The sequence below is a fragment of the Ranitomeya imitator genome, unplaced genomic scaffold (genome assembly GCF_032444005.1).
Source record: "Ranitomeya imitator isolate aRanImi1 unplaced genomic scaffold, aRanImi1.pri SCAFFOLD_458, whole genome shotgun sequence".
Classification (NCBI taxonomy): domain Eukaryota; kingdom Metazoa; phylum Chordata; class Amphibia; order Anura; family Dendrobatidae; genus Ranitomeya; species Ranitomeya imitator.
In genome coordinates, this window is record NW_027194712.1 from 45,888 (window position 1) to 67,603 (window position 21,716).

At 41.8% G+C, this 21,716-nt stretch overlaps 1 protein-coding gene across 1 annotated transcript in view; it reads left to right on the top strand.

Moving 5' to 3' along the window:
- LOC138656306 (scavenger receptor cysteine-rich domain-containing protein DMBT1-like) overlaps nucleotides 1-20,162 on the top strand; it is a 47,840-nt gene extending 27,678 nt beyond the window's left edge. Inside the window, exons 8-10 of the mRNA XM_069743671.1 lie at nucleotides 16,494-16,669; nucleotides 17,730-18,118; nucleotides 19,910-20,162. Of these exons, the coding sequence (XP_069599772.1) occupies nucleotides 16,494-16,669; nucleotides 17,730-18,118; nucleotides 19,910-20,162 (818 nt within the window). The remainder of the gene's footprint in view (nucleotides 1-16,493; nucleotides 16,670-17,729; nucleotides 18,119-19,909) is intronic.
- The last annotated feature ends 1,554 nt before the right edge of the window (nucleotides 20,163-21,716 follow it).

A 21,716-nucleotide genomic window follows, 5' to 3' on the forward strand; every position in this document is an offset into this window, starting at 1 on the left:
CCCTCCTTGTGGAGTGTGTCAATGACTGTCTTCTAGACATCTGTCAAGTGAGCAGTCTTTCCCATGATTGTGGAGCCTACTGAGACAGAATAAGGGAACTTTTTTAAACGTTTAGGTAGCCTTTGCAGGTGTTTTTGTTAATTATTATAATTCACTGAGATAATGACTTTTGGGTTTTCATTTTCTGTAAACCATAATCAACATTAACAGAAATACTTGAAATGGATCACTCTGTTTGACGTGATCCCTCATCACAGCAGCCGAGTTCTCATGCTGCGCAGTGTTAGAACCAGCAGTGGCTGCTGCTCCAGTCTATGAAGTTGTGTTCTCTAAATGGGGCTCCATAGACTAGACGAAGAAGATGGGGATCGTCGTGGGATCTCTATATTATGTATTACACCTGACCCTTGTGGATTACCTTTTTTGTTAGTAATAACTAGGTAAAAGAGGGTAATTGTTTGTGAGTGCTTTTTACTTTTAAAGATCTTTTGTGTATGTGTTTCTTTCTTTTGACTCTGGGGTTAGTAATGGGGGTAATTGATGCCTTTCCATTACTAACCTATGGATTTGAGGTCTGCAGACATTACACAGACGACATCATCTCCAAAACCTTTACCCTGATTGCCCACACACCCGGTCAATCGGGAAGAAATGAGGCTAAGCACCATAATTGGCACATCTAATGGATGAGCCATTTCTGAGACAACTGAGGGCTGCTCTTAGACTTGGAAGGGGCCCATATCCATGGCCCTTCTCAGCCTATTAATATCAGCCAAAGCTGTATGCTTAGCCTTTGATGGTTATTAAACATAGGGGGAATCCCATATCATTTTTGTTGTTCATGCTACTGTGAGCAGTCTCTGTGGCCTAAAACTGCTATGACAGCTTGCACTGTCTCCAACCTTGTCTCCCATTGAGCACATCTTGGATGTCAATGGTCGGCAACTGCAAAGGGAGCTACCAGCAACAGATCTTGATGATTTGCCAAAGTGCATTCAGAGTGGGAGAGCATTCCTTAGATTAGTAACTTCATTGATAGCAGCCAAGGAATGAAAGCACGTGTTCATCTCTGCGCATGACACACATGCTAAACAGAACATTGATTCTGTCATTAGCATTGTTACTTTGCAGCACTGGGGACCTGGGTTCACATCCCACTCTTGGACAACAACTAAAAAGAGTTTGTATGTCCTCTCTGTGTTTGCATGGGTTTCCTCACACACACCAAAGGCATACTGATATGGAATGTAGGTTCTGAGTCCTGATGGGAACAGTGATGATTAGGGTTGAGCGACTTTTACTTTTATAGGATCGGGTCGGGTTTCACGAAACCCGACTTTCTCAAAAGTTGGGTTGAGTGAAATCGGCCGATCCTATAGAAAAGTCGGGGTCGGGGTTGGCCGAAACACGAAACCCAATGCAGTGCATTGGGTTTCTAATGGTTCCCAGGGTCTGAAGGAGAGGAAACTCTCCTTCAGACCCTGGGATCCATATTTAAGTGTAAAATAAAGAATTAAAATAAAAAATATTGCTATACTCACCCTATGACGCGCCCTGGTACTAACCGGCAGCCTTCCTTCCTTAGAATTAGCGCGTGAAAGACCTTAGATGACGTCGCGGCTTGTGATTGGTCGCACGACCGCCCATGTGACCTATTCCTATTAGGTATATACTCACCCTCGGACGTGCCCTGCTTCTTTCCGGCAGCCTTCCTTCCTAAAAATCAGCGCTTGAAGGACCTTCGGTGACGTCGCGGCTTGTGATTGGTCGCGTGAGCGGTCACATGGGCGGTCGCGTGACCAATCACAAGCCGCAACGTCATCTAAGGTCTTTCACGCGCTGATTCTAAGGAAGGAAGGCTGCCGGTTAGTACCAGGGCGCGTCATAGGGTGAGTATAGCAATATTTTTTATTTTAATTCTTTATTTTACACTTAAATATGGATTCCGATACCGATTTCCAATATTGCAAACATATCGGAACTCGGTATCGGAATTCCAATACCAGATTCAGAAGATCGCCGACCTCATGGCCGACCCCACACAGGGGTCGGGTCGGGTTTCATGAAACCCGACTTTGCCAAAAGTCGGCGACTTCTGAAAATGGCCGACCCGTTTCGCTCAACCCTAGTGATGATAATGTCTGTAAAGCGGTGTGGAATTAATGGTGCCATATAAGTGAATAAAATTAATTAAAAAAATTCAGAACTGAATAAATCGAGATGTTTTGAAAAATGTGTTTCATTTTCATCAATTGCATGTCATTACCATTCAATGATTTTCATAATGCCACATTTTTATTCTTAACTAGATGGTGGCCCGATTCTAATGCATCAGGTATTCTAGAGTATGTATGTATGTATGTATGTACGTCGTGCTGTGAGTGGGGGTTAAATTCTGCGCCAATATGGATGATTGGTCACGCCCGGCTGGCCGATCAGCAAAGCGTGGTTCAAATCCCGTGCTAATTCTGTTTAAATACTGCGCCAATCACCGAAGCGGTGTTTACATTACGCGCCAATATCGCTGATTGGTCGCGGCCAGCCGAGCGCAACCAATTAGCGAAGCATGGTTCAAATCCCGTGCCAATTTACGGGCGGACTGCGCCTGACGCTGAATGGTCGCAGCCATGTAGCATATAGCTATACGTAGTATATAGAACAGCCAGGTAGTATGTAAGACAGACAGCAAACAACATATAGCATGTAGTATATAGCCACGTAGTGTATAGCAGCGACAAAGTATATAGCATGTAGTATATAGCAATGTAGTGTATAGCATAGCCACGTAGTATATTGCACAGCCACGTAGTATATAGCAGTCACGTAGTATGTAACACAGCTCAAGTAGTATATAGCATAGCCCACGTAGTATATAGCACAGCCCACGTAGTATATAGCAGTGTGGGAACCATATCCCTGCTAAAAAATAATTAAAATAACAAAAAGTTATATACTCACCTTCCGGGGTCCACTGAAGCTGTACCGCTCCTCGCGATGCGGCCGGCAGCTTCCGTTCCCAGTGATGCATTGTGAAATTACCCAGATGACGTAGCAGTCTCGCGGAATTTCCACGACAGACAGACAAGCAGACAGAAGTGACCCTAAAACAATTCTATAGATAGATGTTGCAATTTTAATGCAAAGGACTGTACATAAAAAGCAATGCAGAATAAATATTAGTAGTAAACCGCACAAGTATATAGAAAAGGACGGCACTAGAGCGATACACATCCAGCAAGCAGGACTGATAATAGGATCCAGAGCGTCAGGCGTTACGCATGCTAGGGTTAACGGTGCTCTGCATACAAAATGTAAGCCAGAAGTCCATATATGCACGTAAGGAAAGAAATATGCGGCACTCTGTTATGATAAGGCAATTCAGTACCACACTGGACATAGAAGTCAGAGCACACACAGTGACCTGACAATAACCCAAAAACATAGAACGAGCTCTGAGACGTGGAAACTCTGCTGACCGCAAACCCTAATCCTCTCCAACACACACTAGAGGCAGCCGTGGATTGCGCCTAACGCTCCCTATGCAACTCGGCACAGCCTGAGAAACTAGCTAACCTGAAGATAGAAAATAAGCCTATCTTGCCTCAGAGAAATACCCCAAAGGAAAAGGCAGCCCCCACATATAATGACTGTGAGTTAAGATGAAACGACAAACGTAGAGATGAAATAGATTTAGCAAAGTGAGGCCCGACTTTCTGAACAGAGCGAGGATAGGAAAGGTAACTTTGCGGTCAACACAAAACCCTACAAACAACCACGCAAAGGGGGCAAAAAGACCCTCCGTACCGAACTAACGGCACGGAGGTACACCCTCTGCGTCCCAGAGCTTCCAGCAAGCAAGAAAAACAAATACGCAAGCTGGACAGGAAAAAACAGTAAACAAAATAACAAAAGCGGAACTTAGCTATGCAGAGCAGCAGGCCACAGGAACGATCCAGGAGGAAGCAAGTCCTATACTAGAACATTCACTGGAGGCCAGGATCAGAGCACCAGGTGGAGTTAAATAGAACAGCACCTAACGACTTCACCACATCACCTGAGGAAGGAAACTCAGAAGCCGCAGTACCACTCTCCTCTACCAACAGAAGCTCACAGACAGAATCAGCTGAAGTACCACTTGTGACCACAGGAGGGAGCTCTGCCACAGAATTCACAACAGTACCCCCCCTTGAGGAGGGGTCACCGAACCATCACCAGAGCCCCCAGGACGACCAGGATGAGCCATATGAAAGGCATGAACAAGATCGGGAGCATGGACATCAGAGGCAAAGACCCAGGAATTATCTTCCTGAGCATAACCCTTCCACTTAACAAGGTACTGGAGTTTCCGTCTCGAAACACGAGAATCCAAAATCTTCTCCACAATATACTCCAACTCCCCCTCCACCAAAACCAGGGCAGGAGGATCAACAGATGGAACCATAGGTGCCACGTATCTCCGCAACAATGACCTATGGAAAACGTTATGGATGGAAAAAGAATCTGGAAAGGTCAAACGAAAAGACACAGGATTAAGAACCTCAGAAATCCTATATGGACCAATGAAATGAGGCTTAAATTTAGGAGAGGAAACCTTCATAGGAATATGACGAGATGACAACCAAACCAAATCCCCAACACGAAGTCGGGGACCCACACAGCGTCTGCGATTAGCAAAACGTTGAGCCTTCTCCTGGGACAAGGTCAAATTGTCCACCACATGAGTCCAGATCTGCTGCAACCTGTCCACCACAGTATCCACACCAGGACAGTCCGAAGACTCAACCTGCCCTGAAGAGAAACGAGGATGGAACCCAGAGTTGCAGAAAAACGGCGAAACCAAGGTAGCCGAGCTAGCCCGATTATTAAGGGCGAACTCAGCCAAAGGCAAAAAGGACAACCAGTCATCCTGATCAGCAGAAACAAAGCATCTCAGATATGTTTCCAAGGTCTGATTGGTTCGTTCGGTCTAGCCATTAGTCTGAGGATGGAAAGCCGAGGAAAAAGACAAGTCAATGCCCATCCTAGCACAAAAGGCTCACCAAAACCTTGAAACAAACTGGGAACCTCTGTCAGAAACGATATTCTCCGGAATGCCATGTAAACGAACCACATGCTGAAAGAACAATGGCACCAAATCAGAGGAGGAAGGTAATTTAGACAAGGGTACCAAATGGACCATCTTAGAGAAGCGATCACAAACCACCCAAATGACTGACATTTTTTGAGAGACGGGAAGATCTGAAATAAAATCCATAGAGATATGTGTCCAAGGCCTCTTCGGGACCGGCAAGGGCAAAAGGAACCCACTGGCACGAGAACAGCAGGGCTTAGCCCGAGCACAAATCCCACAGGACTGCACAAAAGAACGCACATCCCGTGACAGAGATGGCCACCAAAAGGTTCTAGCCACTAACTCTCTGGTGCCAAAGATTCCAGGATGACCAGCCAACACCGAACAATGAACCTCAGAGATAACTCTATTCGTCCACCTATCAGGGACAAACAGTTTCTCCGCTGGGCAACATTCAGGTTTATTAGCCTGAAATTTTTGCAGCACCCGCCGCAAATCAGGGGAGATGGCAGACACAATTACTCCCTCTTTGAGAATACCCGCCGGCTCAGATAAACCCGGAGAGTCGGGCACAAAACTCCTAGACAGGGCATCCGCCTTCACATTTTTAGAGCCCGGAAGGTACGAAACCACAAAGTCGAAACGGGAGAAAAACAGCGACCAGCGAGCTCGTCTAGGATTCAACCGTTTGGCAGACTCGAGATAAGTCAAGTTCTTATGATCAGTCAAGACTACCACGCGATGCTTAGCTCCTTCAAGCCAATGACGCCACTCCTCGAATGCCCACTTCATGGCCAGCAACTCTCGATTGCCAACATCATAATTTCGCTCAGCAGGCGAAAACTTCCTGGAAAAGAAGGCGCATGTTTTCATCACCGAGCAATCAGAACTTCTCTGCGACAAAACAGCCCCCGCTCCAATTTCAGAAGCATCAACCTCGACCTGGAACGGAAGCAAAACATCTGGCTGACATAACACAGGGGCAGAAGAAAAACGACGCTTCAACTCTTGAAAAGCTTCCACAGCAGCAGAAGACCAATTGACCACATCAGCACCCTTCTTGGTCAAATCGGTCAATGGTTTAGCAATACTAGAAAAATTGCAGATGAAGCGACGATAAAAATTAGCAAAGCCCAGGAACTTTTGCAGACTCTTCAGAGAAGTCGGCTGAGTCCAATCATGGATGGCCTGGACCTTAACAGGATCCATCTCGATAGTAGAAGGGGAAAAAATGAACCCCAAAAATGAAACCTTCTGAACACCAAAGAGACACTTTGATCCCTTCACAAACAAAGAATTAACACGCAGGACCTGAAACACCGTTCTGACCTGCTTCACATGAGACTCCCAATCATCCGAGAAGACCAAAATATCATCCAAGTACACAATTAGGAATTTATCCAGGTACTCTCGGAAGATGTCATGCATAAAGGACTGAAATACTGATGGAGCATTGGCAAGTCCGAATGGCATAACTAGGTATTCAAAATGGCCCTCGGGCGTATTAAATGCAGTTTTCCATTCATCGCCTTGCTTTATACGCACAAGATTATATGCACCACGAAGATCTATCTTGGTGAATCAACTAGCCCCCTTAATCCGAGCAAACAAATCAGATAATAGCGGCAAGGGGTACTGAAATTTGACCGTGATCTTATTTAGAAGGCAGTAATCTATACAAGGTCTCAGCGAACCATCCTTCTTGGCCACAAAAAAGAACCCCGCTCCCAATGGCGACGATGACGGGCGAATGTGCCCCTTCTCCAAGGACTCCTTCACGTAACTCCGCATAGTGGCGTGCTCAGGTACAGATAAATTAAACAGTCGCCCTTTTGGAAATTTACTACCAGGAATCAAATCGATAGCACAATCACAATCCCTATGCGGAGGTAGGGCATCGGACTTGGGCTCATCAAATACATCCCGGTAATCAGACAAGAACTCTGGGACCTCAGAAGGGGTGGATGAAGAAATAGACAGGAATGGAACATCACCATGTACCCCCTGACAACCCCAGCTGGACACAGACATGGATTTCCAATCTAATACTGGATTATGGACCTGTAGCCATGGCAACCCCAACACGACCACATCATGCAGATTATGCAACACCAGAAAGCAAATATCCTCCTGATGTGCAGGAGCCATGAACATGGTCAGCTGGGTCCAATACTGAGGCTTATTCTTGGCCAAAGGTGTAGCATCAATTCCTCTCAGTGGAATAGGACACTGCAAGGGCTCCAAGAAAAACCCACAACGCCTGGCATACTCCAAGTCCATCAAATTCAGGGCAGCGCCTGAATCCACAAATGCCATGACAGAATAGGATGACAAAGAGCAGATCAAAGTAATGGACAAAAGAAATTTTGACTGTACTGTACCAATGGTGGCAGACCTAGCGAACCGCTTAGTGCGCTTAGGACAATCGGAGATAGCATGAGTGGAATCACCACAGTAGAAACACAGCCCATTCTGACGTCTGTGTTCTTGCCGTTCAACTCTGGTCAAAGTCCTATCGCACTGCATAGGCTCAGGTTTATGCTCAGATAATACCGCCAAATGGTGCACAGATTTACACTCATGCAAGCGTCGACCGATCTGAATGGCCAGAGACATAGACTCATTTAGGCCCGCAGGCATAGGAAATCCCACCATGATATCCTTAAGGGCTTCAGAGAGACCCTTTCTGAAAATAGCTGCGAGCGCACCTTCATTCCATTGAGTGAGCACGGACCACCTTCTAAATTTCTGACAGTAAATCTCAATCTCATCCGGACCCTGACACAGATCCAGCAAATTTTTCTCTGCCTGATCCACCGAATTAGGTTCATCGTACAGCAATCCGAGCGCCAGGAAAAACGCATCAATATTACTTAATGCAGGATCTCCTGGCGCAAACGAAAATGCCCAGTCTTGAGGGTCGCCACGCAAAAAAGAAATAATAATTCTCATTTGTTGAACTGGGTCACCAGAGGAGCGAGGTTTCAAGGCCAGAAACAGTTTGCAATTATTTTTGAAATTCACAAACTTAGTTCTATCTCCAAAAAACAAATCAGGAATAGGAATTCTTGGTTCCAACATAGAATTCTGAACCACAAAGTCCTGAATATCTTGTACTCTTGCCGTGAGCTGATCCACACATGAAGACAGACCTTTAATGTCTCCATCGCTACACCTGTGTCCTGAACCACCCAAATGTCTAGGGGAAAAAAAAGGCAAAACACAGTGCAGAGAAAAAAAAATGGTCTCAGAACTTCTTTTTTCCCTCTATTGAGAATCATTAGTACTTTGGGCCTCCAGTACTGTTATGATAAGGCAATTCAGTACCACAATGGACATAGAAGCCAGAGCACACACAGTGACCTGACAATAACCCAAAAACATAGAACGAGCTCTGAGATGTGGAAACTCTGCTGACCGCAAACCCTAATCCTCTCCAACACACACTAGAGGCAGCCGTGGATTGCGCCTAACTCGGCACAGTCTGAGAAACTAGCTAACCTGAAGATAGAAAATAAGCCTACCTTGCCTCAGAGAAATACCCCAAAGGAAAAGGCAGCCCCCACATATAATGACTGTGAGTTAAGATGAAACGACAAATGTAGAGATGAAATAGATTTAGCAAAGTGAGGCCCGACTTTCTGAACAGAGCGAGGATAGGAAAGGTAACTTTGCGGTCAACACAAAACCCTACAAACAACCACGCAAAGGGGGCAAAAAGACCCTCCGTACCGAACTAACGGCACGGAGGTACACCCTCTGCGTCCCAGAGCTTCCAGCAAGCAAGAAAAACAAATATGCAAGCTGGTGCGTAGACCTGGTGTGCGAAACGGCCGTCGTCCAAGCTCCAACACCGCACCCTCCTGCTTACCTGATGTTTTAACGGATTTTTGTATCTGTTTATGTTCTCCATTAAAGTTCACGCCTTCCACTGCTGAATTGGGGTGAGTGCCGCATATTTCTTTCCTTATGTGCATAAATATCAGTAGTTAATCTAATAACTGCATAATACCGGATTATAAAAAATCCCTGTGTTTTGTGAAAATTTAGCTGAAAGGTAGAGATTTATCTAATAAAGCATGCATGATTTTGGTGTAAATTAAACAAAACAAGTAGGAGAATCATAGAGACAATGCAATTCTCATGCTTTTCAGATAAAGAGGAACCTGAATTTTGAGTGTATTTTCTCATGGTGATTTGTTGCTAGGCAAATGTTCATTTTGTTTTATTTTCTATAGATTTTAGCCTATTTTTGTAATTATTTGATTGTTTGTACTATGTATTTAACTACAGCTGAGTTTCACAGCAGTACCAAGAGGACAGTAACGGGGACTTCAGCAGACCCTTGGCGGTCCTAGTAGGCCATTCATTATTTTCTAAAGAGAAAAAAGGGTGATAATTAGTATTCAGCGATACCTTCAGATATCGAGAAATATCGGATCGGACCGATACCCCAAAAATATCGGGTATCGCCGATTCCGATACCGGAAGCCAATGCAAGTCAATGGGACACAAATATCAGAATAAAAATAAACCCTTTCTGCCCTGCTGGGGGTCTGTACAGGCCTCTCGGGGGTCTGTATGGGCCTTCCGGGGCCTGCACAGGCCTCTCGGGGGTCTGTGCAGGCCTGCCGGGGCCTGTACGGGCCTCTCGGGGGTCTGTGCGGGCCTGCCAGGGCCTGCATGGGCCTCTCGGGGGTCTGTGCAGGCCTGCCGTGGCCTGTACGGGCCTCTCAGGGGTCTGTGCGGGCCTGCCGGGGATCTGTACGGGCCTCTTGGGGTCTTTGCGGGCCTTCCTTTGGTCTGTGCAGGCCTCTCGGGGGTCTTTGTGTCTGTGTGCAGGCATCGTCCGATGGGACTACAAGTCCCATCGGGCCTTGCCTGCTACAATGACAGTGATTGACACATTAGCCAATGATGGGACAGTAGTAGTCCCATCATCCGGCTAATGTGTTGAATGTAAAAAAACATACATACATGCAACATACATACAACATACTACATACATACAACATCCATACTACATACATACAACATACTACATACATACATACATACAACATACTACATACATACAACATACATACTACATACATACAACATACTACATACATACAACATACTACATACATGTTGTTTGTATGTAGTATGTTGTACATATGTAGTATGTATTATGCATCTCTATGCTGACGACACACAGATCTACATCTCTGGACCAGATATCACCTCCCTACTAACCAGAATCCCTCAATGTCTGTCTGCTATTTCATCCTTCTTCTCCACTAGATTTCTAAAACTTAACATGGACAAAACAGAATTCATCATCTTTCCCCCATCTCACACGATCTCCCCAACGAACCTATCCATTACAGTAAACGGCTGCCCACTCTCCCCAGTCCCACAAGCCCGCTGTCTTGGGGTAATCCTTGACACTGATCTCTCCTTTAAACCACATATCCAAACCCTTTCCACTTCCTGCCGCCTCCAACTCAAAAATATTTCACGGATCCGCACATTCCTAAACCAAGAATCTGCAAAAACCCTAGTCCATGCCCTCATCATCTCTCGCCTTGACTACTGTAACCTCCTGCTCTGTGGCCTCCCCTCTAACACTCTTGCACCCCTCCAATCTATTCTAAACTCTGCTGCCCGACTAATCCACCTGTCCCCCCGCTATTCCCCGGCCTCTCCCCTCTGTCAATCCCTGCACTGGCTCCCCACCACCCAGAGACTCCAGTACAAAAGCCTAACCATGACATATAAAGCCATCCACAACCTGTCTCCTCCATACATCTGTGACCTCGTCTCCCGGTACTTTCCTGCACGCAACCTCCGATCCTCACAAGATCTCCTTCTCTACTCCCCTATTATCTCCTCTTCCCACAATCGCATACAAGATTTCTCTCGTGCATCCCCCCTACTCTGGAATGCTCTACCACAACATATCAGACTCTCGCCTACCATCGAAACCTTCAAAAAGAACCTGAAGACTCACCTCTTCCGACAAGCCTACAACCTGCAGTAACCACCGATTGACCAAACCGCTGCACGGCCAGCTCTACCCTCACCTACTGTATCCTCACCCATCCCTTGTAGATTGTGAGCCCTCGCGGGCAGGGTCCTCTCTCCTCCTGTACCAGTTGTGACTTGTATTTTTCAAGATTATTGTACTTGTTTTATTATGTATACCCCTCCTCACATGTAAAGCGCCATGGAATAAATGGCGCTATAATAATAAATAATAATAATAATAATAATAATAATAATAATGTATGTATTATGTATGTAGTATGTATGTAGTATGTATGTTGTATGTATGTAGTATGTTGTATGTATGAAGTATGTATGTAGTATGTTGTATGTATGTAGTATGTATGTTGTATGTATGTAGTATGTTGTATGTATGTTGCATGTAAGTATGCAGTATGTATGTTTGTGTTTTTTTTACATTCAACACATTAGCCGGATGATGGGACTACTACTGTCCCATGATTGGCTAATGTGTCAGTCACTGTCATTGTAGCAGGCATAGCCCAATGGGACTTGTCCCATCGGATGATGCCTGCCCACACACACAACCCCCGAGAGCCCGCACAGACCCCCGGCAGGCCCGCACAGACCCTCGGCAGCCCGCACAGACCCCCGCAGCCCACACAGACCCCCGGCAGGCCCACACAGACCCTGCCCACACACACAGACATGCAGTCTCCACCCACGCACCGCCAATACTCCATTACAGCACATCATTACATCATTTCAGCAGCCAATCACAGCCATGCCATTAGTTAACATGGCTAACATGCCTAACAGGATGTGTCCACACTTCTTAGGATCCTCAACTGGCTCATTGCATTATGGGAGCTTCCCATTCCGGTATTCAATATTGTAAAAATATCGGAACTCAGTATCGGAACTTCGATACAGCGAATATCGGCTGATACCCGATTGCAGTATCAGAATGCTCATCACTAGTGATAATGAATTATGGAAAAATATATTTTATTTATTTAGTTTTGATTTTATTTTTAATTATTCCAAATTATTCAAAAGCAATAATGTGGTAGCATTGTATTTCTGTAGTTCTTTGCAAATTATATATTGTTTAAGATTAAAACAATAGTTTGGTTGCGTTATATTTTCTATAGTTCTTTACAGATTACACAATGCTCAATATTTTCAACATAAAATTCTATACAATATCTACTTTTACTTGATATCTAATTTGTTTCCTTGTGACATTACAGGTGATCAGAACATTAATGCTGACAGTAAGTAAATATGTTTCTTTACCCATATTAACCAATAAGTACATTAGATATGAGTCAGTAAAACAGTTGGGCCGTGGAATGAAAGTGCGCCCACTGACCGATACACTTACACATGAATATACTGAACTTTATGCATTTTTGTAAATGTTTATGTGAATTAAAGATTAATAACACTAGAAAAATGAGAGGATGACTTCCAAAAGAACCTGAAGACTCACCTCTTCCAACAAGCCTAGAGCTTGCAGTGATCCTCAACCTACGGAACCGCCGCACAACCTGCTCTACCCTCTCCTAGTGTATCCTCACCCATCCCCTGCAGACTGTGAGCCCTCGCCGGCAGGGTCCTCTCTCCTTCTGTACCTATTAATGCCTTGTTTTTGCTCATGTTTATTGTATTTGTCTATATTTTCCCCCATTTCACATGAAAAGCGCCATGGAATAAATGGCGCTATAAAAAAAAAGTATTATAATAATAATAATAATAAAAAGGGAAAGGGGAAGGCTGCAGAGTGGGCTAATTGTTATAGCAATGTTTTTCTATAATTTTTAACTGCAAATAAACATTAAAAAGACTGAAAAGACCTTTTCAATAGAGTCAAGGGTCCCAGTCTGAGTTGGGACTCTTTCTGATGACAGGATCTTTTAGGTGCGAGAAAAACGGACTGATTATTTTGATCAGAGTTTGACTAGAGTGTGATACATGGAGAGAAAAAAAGTGCTTCTTCATCTTCTCCTTTCTGACAGTCCATGAAAATGGGACCACACTCGGATATCATCTCAGTGCGGTCCAAGTTTTTCACAGACCCACAAACTTGCGTTGAAGATTTCGATCTGGTCCTCGGATCAAAATTGGACATGTCTCCAATGTTTTCTGTAGCCAACTCACATACACAGCCCCATAGAATATCATTCATATGACTGCTATCTTAGGTTTTCACGGATAACACTCGCACAAAAAAATTGGATGTGTGAACAACCTCTTAGGCTGCATTGACAAAGCTGTGTAAGTGTTACCAACTTAGAGAAACAAAATGATTTTTTCTTGGGTGTCATACTAGTTGCATATTTCTTGTTTCCTTTTCTTTTCTCATAGTTTTTTTCCACTTAATCAGTTAGGCCATGTTCAGTATTTGGTCAGTATTTCACTTAGTATTTGTAAGCCAAAATCAGGAGCAGGTTTAAAATACAGAAGTGGTGATGAGTTTCTATTATACTTTTCCTCTGATTATTCCACTCATGGTTTTGGCTTATGCAAATACTAATGTCAAATACTGATCAAATACTGAGCATGTGAATGTGGTCTTAGACTGTCTGAACATTCTTTTATCCATTGACTCTTATCAATGGATCAGTTAAAAATGGATGAAACTTGGATGGAACTCTGAAGTGCAAAGGACGTCTTCAGTGTATCATCAGTTTTATATAAAGACTTTAATACCCTAGTCTGATCTTCAAACGGATGAGGATAGGAAACCCTCTGAATCTTATTTCTCGGAGACACGGATCCGTTTAAAAAAAATCGATGTGCGTATGGATCAATGAAACACTGTGGGTCCCTGTGCTTTCCAAAAAAACAGATAGCAATCTCATACGTAGCATTTACGTATTTGTAATTTTGCACAATTAATACAGTTCATTTGCAAAAGCCTTTTGAAGTCAAGAGACAATTTTGGCTTCTTATCCAGAACCTACTATCTTTATGGGAAATTCAGGATCAATCTCTTCATTAAATATAATAATTATGTCTGTTTTGTACATGGTAGGCCAGATGTATAGTTCATCTTACTATATAAGATATTTTTTTGTTTACATTGCACATTTTATCAAAAGCAATCTCTTTTTCATTTACTATCTGCAGTCAAATGTGGGGACATTTTGACCAATTTATATGGAAATATTTCTTTTGAATCAAATATATCTTCAGTGTCTGATTACTGCGTTTGGTATATTAGTGTGCCAAACAATTACAGAATTCATCTCAACTTCAGAACATTCATGTGAGTATATGGTAAAAAATAATCTTTCATTTTTATATTGATACAATATTGCAGTGCTTAAAGGGAAACTGAAATGCAGGTGAGGACAATGCATCTCGAATGACTGGTCACTGAGGTATGTCCCATACATTTACACACATAGGGAGAGAATTGTCAGTATACGATGGCGGGACAGTGGAAAGTCGCCATGGGCTTGCCTTGGACTAGTCATTTGAAATGCATCTGGAATCATTCTGACCATGTTTTGGGCAGCATGAATCTCATTTTAGGTTTCTTTTAATGCATGGAAAAATTCAGTAATGAATTTTGTAAACTAATATTGTATTACTGGAATTCTTATGACCAGAATGGTGAGTCTTTGGTCCTGCCGGTCATCGACTTTGTCAGTTTATGATGGAACTCCTCTTGGATCAACTTTACTCGGAGACCTCTGCAGTGCAAAATCTTTGGATTTCATCTCCTCTTCAAACAGCATCAGCATTGTGTATTCAACCTCTGATAGATCATCAAGATTAGAATTCTCTGCAGCATACTACTCTACCTATACCACCAATCAAAATGGTAATTAATATTTAGATATATATTTTTTTTCATTTCTTTTTATTTTAAGGTCAAGTTTTCATTACATGCTTTTTGGTGTTGTTGAAAAGCATGTCAGCTAGCCTAAACACTCCAAAACATTTCGTCTGCAAATTGAGATTCTGGGTGGCTTTTATCAAAAGTCACATTGCAAGGCTCGTTAAAAAGTAGATATTGACTTTTTGGATCGCTGCTTCCAATAATAATAATAGTCCTGTTCCTCTCTGAAGAAACAATTTGCATACTTAAGAATCAATCCTAAAATTCAAAAGGCCTTGCCAAATGTCTCAGGATAAGATGCTAAACCAAAAAAAATCAATTTGCAGATGCGTGTTCCAAGGAGTTTTCCCCTCATCAGTGCAAATCAGGACGTCTGGGTCGACCAGCTAAAAGGTCTTTGACAGGAAATAGGGGGCGCTCTTACCAAGTACAGCCAGCTCCCCTGCTTTGCACTGATGAGGGACAAAATCCCCAAAACACTTGTCTACAAATTGAATTTTTGGTTTGGCTTCCCATCCTAAGTCATGTGACAAGACTCTTTAAATGGGCTATGCTGACTTTTCAGGATTTTTAAATCCAATCAGGTGCACTAGAGTTCCATTACTTTTACTCTATGAATAGGTTATTTACAGTAAAATGAAAACCATTACGATATATATGCCCCAAAGTGTTACTAAACTATAATGATGCATATATGCTAGCCACCTTAGGGAGAGACCCAAGTTGGGCTAAATGTAGCGGGACGAAAGAGACCGAAAAGCCCTCTACTTAAAGGAAATACATAGTGGATGCTTTCCTGAAACGGAAAGTACTTGCAAGCAGCATAATACAAAGAATAGCAGGTTTACCCAGAATCCTTTGCAGTAGGCGGAGCTATGCAAATCATCTCTTTCCACCCCTGTCTAATCCACAGCGCTTGGAACCGCCAAGCGTGCAATGCTGCGGATTAATCCGCAGCATTGCACGCTTGGCGGTTCCAAGCGCTGTGGATTAGACAGGGGTGGAAAGAGATGATTTGCATAGCTCCGCCTACTGCAAAGGATTCTGGGTAAATAAACTATAATGGAAATTTCCACAGTAACTGGGGCTAACAAATGAGCTTTAGTTCTGTGAGGAATCCTATCACAGCTATGCTATGGCTACCTGTAATTAAAGGCTCAAACAGGGTCCAAAATCCTTGTGGAAATCCAACTATTGTAATTTAGAGAGTAGTAGCGTGCTTTTTTTTATTGTACGCTAAGAAAAATGAAAAAGTAAAGTTAGAAACTGTTGAAAACTTTTTCTGCTGTCTCTGACATCTATACACCTAACCGGCAATGCAACCATTGTAAATGCCAATGCAATTCAAGAATTGAGCTGCACAATGTCAAAAGATGGAGTCGAGTTCTTTGGGGGTAAAAATTACAGTAATTATAATGTGTATTCCAATACCCTCTTTAATTTTGGCTACTCTAGGTAGAGTTCTAGTTTGACCAATAGATGAAAAGTAAGTTAATTTCTTCTCTTTTCAGTATTTACATTTGTACATTTGAAAACAAGCTTTAAATCAAAATCTTTATCATTATGTTTTTTTTATAGTCCGTCTCTCATGCTATTCAGACTACATGATAGTTTGGGTCTCCCTGAGCTATCTTCAATCATTGGAATATACGCCAGATCAAGTATTTCTGAACGATCCTTGGTGCCGTCCACAAGTTTTAGCAGATTGGTTGGAGTTTAAAACAAATTATCACGAATGTCTGACAGTAAAACAGGTAGGAAAGTTACAGAATCTTTCCAGGGGTGCTATTAGGCAGTAAGGGTGGGGTACTTCTTTCAGAAGCCTTATAAATAGCAGGCCCAAGCTCACCCATGTGCTATCAATTTGCCCAGCTTTAAAACAGGGTTTCTAATGAGGAATTCTTCATGCCTCAATTTTTATTCTGTTTCCAAATGGAAGGTGACTAAATATATAAAATAAAAAAGGGGATGAACAGTCAGTTAACCAAAAATAATCGAATAAATAGACCATGGATAGAGAAAACATCCGATGCACGGATCTGTAGGACCGGTATCCACGAGGAGTCAAAGGGAAAATGGAAAAATGTGATCCAGCATTGCAACTGATAAAAATTCCAAAGTTTACTCAGAAATACATAAAAACTGGAGAGTAAAAAACATCCACAAAAGCAAGACCTATGAAACTTTACACGTTTCAGACCGTACTTGACCGAACTTTATTTCCTTTGCTGGATCACATTCTTCCATTTGGGTAGTATAAGGCTTAGATCAGGGGTGCACAACAGTCAAATGCTCCCCGTGATGCCATTTTGTGTGGCCCTCAGCCGTCTTTGAATCCTCTGTGTACAGTTACTCTCATAAACAATACGGATCTTGTATGATCATCCTTACTCCTTTTTGTTGATGTGCTAAGAAGGGGATCAAAGGACACCCCTTGTCTACCATAGAGGAAACTAAAGAAAGATGATGTCATGTATATTACTGTCGATATGTACCTCAGATCAGAATACCCACTTCAAATTTTATGGAGCCATTGGGAGTGATGTAATCACAAAATTCGGCACTCGAACCTAAAAAGGTTATGCACTTCTACTTTAGAAGTTGCATAAAGTTTATTTTTCCCTCTTTTCCTTTAAAAATATGTAAGTAGCTGTGCTTGCTGACAACAGTTTCAGGTGTCACCAAATGTGGGTACAAGATAGAGGTTGGATGTCCTAGTTAGCCCAGATATTTCAAATAATTCTATCTATCTATCTAACTATCTAGTATCTAGTAGCTACTTCTTTTTTACAAATTGTTTTCATTTTCTTATAGGTTGAAAATGACACAATAAGTTATACAAACACCCTGGTCACCAACTCAGCTAACACAATCGTTACTCACAAAAAAAAATTATGTCTAAATGTAAAATGTCGACTCTACCAAGAAACTGTAGTGGAAGGCATGTACGCTGAAGATGCCATAAAAACGAAAACATTAGTCCAATATGGCATGTATGCTGCTGAATTGACATTCTTCCAGTCTTCAAGCTTTATACAACCAGTGAATGACTATCCATACAATGTGGAGCTCAATCAGCATCTACATCTGCAAATTACTGTACATACGTCTGATCCTACCATGGTCCTGTTCTTAGATACTTGCGTGGAATCTGCTAACGCGTTTGAATTCACAAGAAATGTCCATTATATTATTCGCAATGGGTAAAGTAGTGTTCCTTTTGATGATTATTACTATGTTTTATTATCAGCATTGCTTTGTACATTCATAGTAGACTGACGTGCATTGTAACACTAAAAGATGCTTTTCTAAAGCCCCTTATACACATTGTATAACTGTAGTTCAAACAATAATTTAGCCGAAAATGTTATCCCCCAACTCCCCCAAACACAGAAACACTTCATTTTCCTGATTGCTCGTGGGTTCTCTACAAAAGAGCTCTCTGGCGGCTCACCTCTTGGATAACAAAAGGATTGGTTATAGGAAATACAATGTGACGGATAATAGAGTTCAGAGTCTCCCAGACATATTAGACTCTCATCCGATCTCTCTGATATTGGGGGGGTTTGTCAGATGTTAATCCAATGTGCATGGGGGCATTTACCAGTAAAGGAAATAGACAACTCACAATTTTACATAAGTGAGGTTGTATAGTCAGAAAATAGTAATGAACAACCACTTCCAGATATATAACTGAGGAGGGGTGATTGCATAAAGATTGTAAAGAGGTAAGGCTTTTACAAAGTGCAAATCACAGCTAGGTGTAGATTACCATGTTAACTAGTTGTCACGCTCACCAACTCAAGCAGGCTGCCTGCATTTAAATAGAGAACACAAATTATCAACATCTATTTTTCCTCAACATTAGAACGCAAGACTATATCTTTCAAAAAAGATAAGTATGAGGTGACATTAGGTTGTGCTCCTTACCCTATAGGAAGGGCACATAAAATGACATGTTCATCGTTCGATGATGGATCAATGATTTCACATACCCTTCAATGAATTACACTAAGGGTGGTCACCAACAATGTTGCATGTTGCTCTATCACGGTTGATCTTCCGCTATTGGTCTGGTCATACACATTAGATAGCCATTAGATAGCTGTCGGTTGAACGATCATCTGTCAGCCATCTCAGCTGACTCTGCCAAATGCATGAGCGCTTGTTCGGCCTAGCATTCCTGCAGTCTCTATGAGAATGCTGCCGACTGACACATCAGCCGGCAGCTCATCTCACACTAGTCATGTTGTTGGAACCTGCGGATATCAACGACTGTTGAATCCATTGATATTGGCGGCTTCTGACAACATAAGTCTAATGTGTATGACCAGATTTAGTGTCTATCCTATCCTATATAGCTTTCTATCTATATAATGATCTATCATCTATCTACAGTATCTATGTATGTATCTATCATGCTATATTGTCTTTGTGTACTCCAGGCGAAATGATGATCATGATTGAAATACTTTCCTTACAACAAGTCATTCCTGCCTGTAGATACCTGTAATCTTTGCATGGTTTCCAATTATTTTGGGAGATTTAATGATTCACCACCAACAATAAAATTAGTAATAGAAAACTATCTTCCTCACATTTTCATTTTTCTTTTATCCTTTTTCTACGTCCTTATGTAACTGTGCCCCCCAAAAAGTATAATTTTCATCTGCAGAATCTTGAAAAACCAACCAATCTAAATAAACAGGTCATCGACCATTCAATAAAACCATCATTATTTATTTGGATAAACTGAAATATTTTGAAATAATTTAATTATTTTCTAGGGAAACAGAAACAGCAGATACTTTTTGTAATCTCTCTAATCCCACTGATGTGACAGAAGCTTTAGTCTATCGTGCTTTTTGTCACCATTGCAAATGTAATACCATGCCAATCACTCTTTGGCATCACAGGTCAATATGAAGAAAATGTCTGTTTCTCATTATACAAATCATAATAATGATCATTAACATTATTTTTTGTAATTTCAGGTGCATCAGAGTTCAACATTACAAAACGTATCCATCCCCATCAAACAACGTAATCCGCTTTGGATATAATGCCTTCAGCTTTTCACGGAATCAATGCAATGTTTATATTCTGTGCAAGATTGTGGTGTGCAGTGAGGGCAATGCCAACTCTCGATGTAGTCAAGGTTGTGCACGAAGACGCAAAAGAACAACAGATTCTCTTCAACATAAAGAGATTAACGTGGTGGCTGGACCTTTACATCTGCAACATTAATAAAAAAAATATACTGAGAGTCAAGGGAAAATAATGGAGTTAATTCTAATGGTAGTACATGTTCAAAAGGATTGTCAAATATGTGATTTGAGCGTTGATATAGTAAATCAATACCAGTGATAGATAGTATAAAACCAATAACTATGTATTAAAGTGCTAAAATAAAAATACACATCATTTGCAAACACATATTCTTGTGGTTTTCTTTTTCAAACATTTATTCACTTTTTCAACAAAGTGAAAGTGTAACATTTATGGTCCCTTCTATTAATAGAAAAAATTCGGTATAAAAAGTAACATATTTCAACTCTGGTAGATGACGCGAAGTGGTAACTTACTCTAAAGGGTAAAGTGTCTCAAGTGCACTGTCAGCGTTGAGAGTCTTGTAGCCCATGAAATGCTCCCTTGGGAATTTCAATATGCAAAAAATCCTCTTTAGAGAGGAAAAGGACCATAACTCTAGTGTGGCCTGGTAAACGATTTGAAGTATCAATCCTGGGGTCTTAAGGGTAATCTTTATCCTTGTGGAGAGTGAGGAGACTTATAAGTCGAGCATGCTTACCTGGGAAATTAAATATGCAAACTGACAAGTGACAAGCCTCACAAAGTGAAATGCTACCCCTTAGACCCCAATCCAGTGCCTGTCAGCTAGCCTAAACACTCCAAACCATTTTGTCTGCAAATTGAGATTCTGGGGTGGCTTTTATCAAAAGTCATATTGCAAGGCTCATTAAAGAGTAGATACTGACTTTTGGATCGCTGCTTCCAATAATAATAATAGTCCTGTTCCTCTCTGAAGAAACAATTTGCATATTTAAGAATCAATCCTCAAATTCAAAATTGTTTTCATTTTCTTATAGGTTGAAAATGACACAATAAGTTATATAAACCCCCTGGTCACCAACTCAGCTAACACAATCGTTACCCACAAAAAAAATAAGTTTAAATGTAAAATGTCGACTCTACCAAGAAACTGTAGAGGAAGGCATGTACGCCGAAGATGCCATGAAAACGAAAACATTAGTCCAATATGGTAACATTTATGGATGCATACTATTTTACTAAAATATAGCAAAGTGGGACAATTACATATACTAGTAGATGACAGGAAACCTGAACAATGAAACTGAGCAATGCCTGTTAGGACCTGTGTGTGGAAAGCGTGTATCCAAGGTCAAGTCCAAGTTATCAGGCAGAAACAGAAGACAAGAGAATGGTCACACAATTCAGGGTCAACTTCAGATTAGCAATCAGGACAACAACCAGAAGAGAAATGAGTAATGAGCCAGGTCAGGAATCAGAATATTAAACAAAGGAACTGTCCTCAATAAGGTAGCAAGAAAGAGTTATTCTGAGGCATGAAAATTCATTATATTGCAATGTACTTACCAAAGTGTAGATAATCGTGTTGATGTCATGATCCATTACGGTTTTTTGTCCTGTCTGCCCTTTTTCCGGGTGGATCATATCAAGGGTTAACTTTGCTCTGCCTTGTTCTGGGTTCAGGTTTGCTATTTAGCTCCGATGCATCCTGCTGGTGGTGTCAGCTATAGT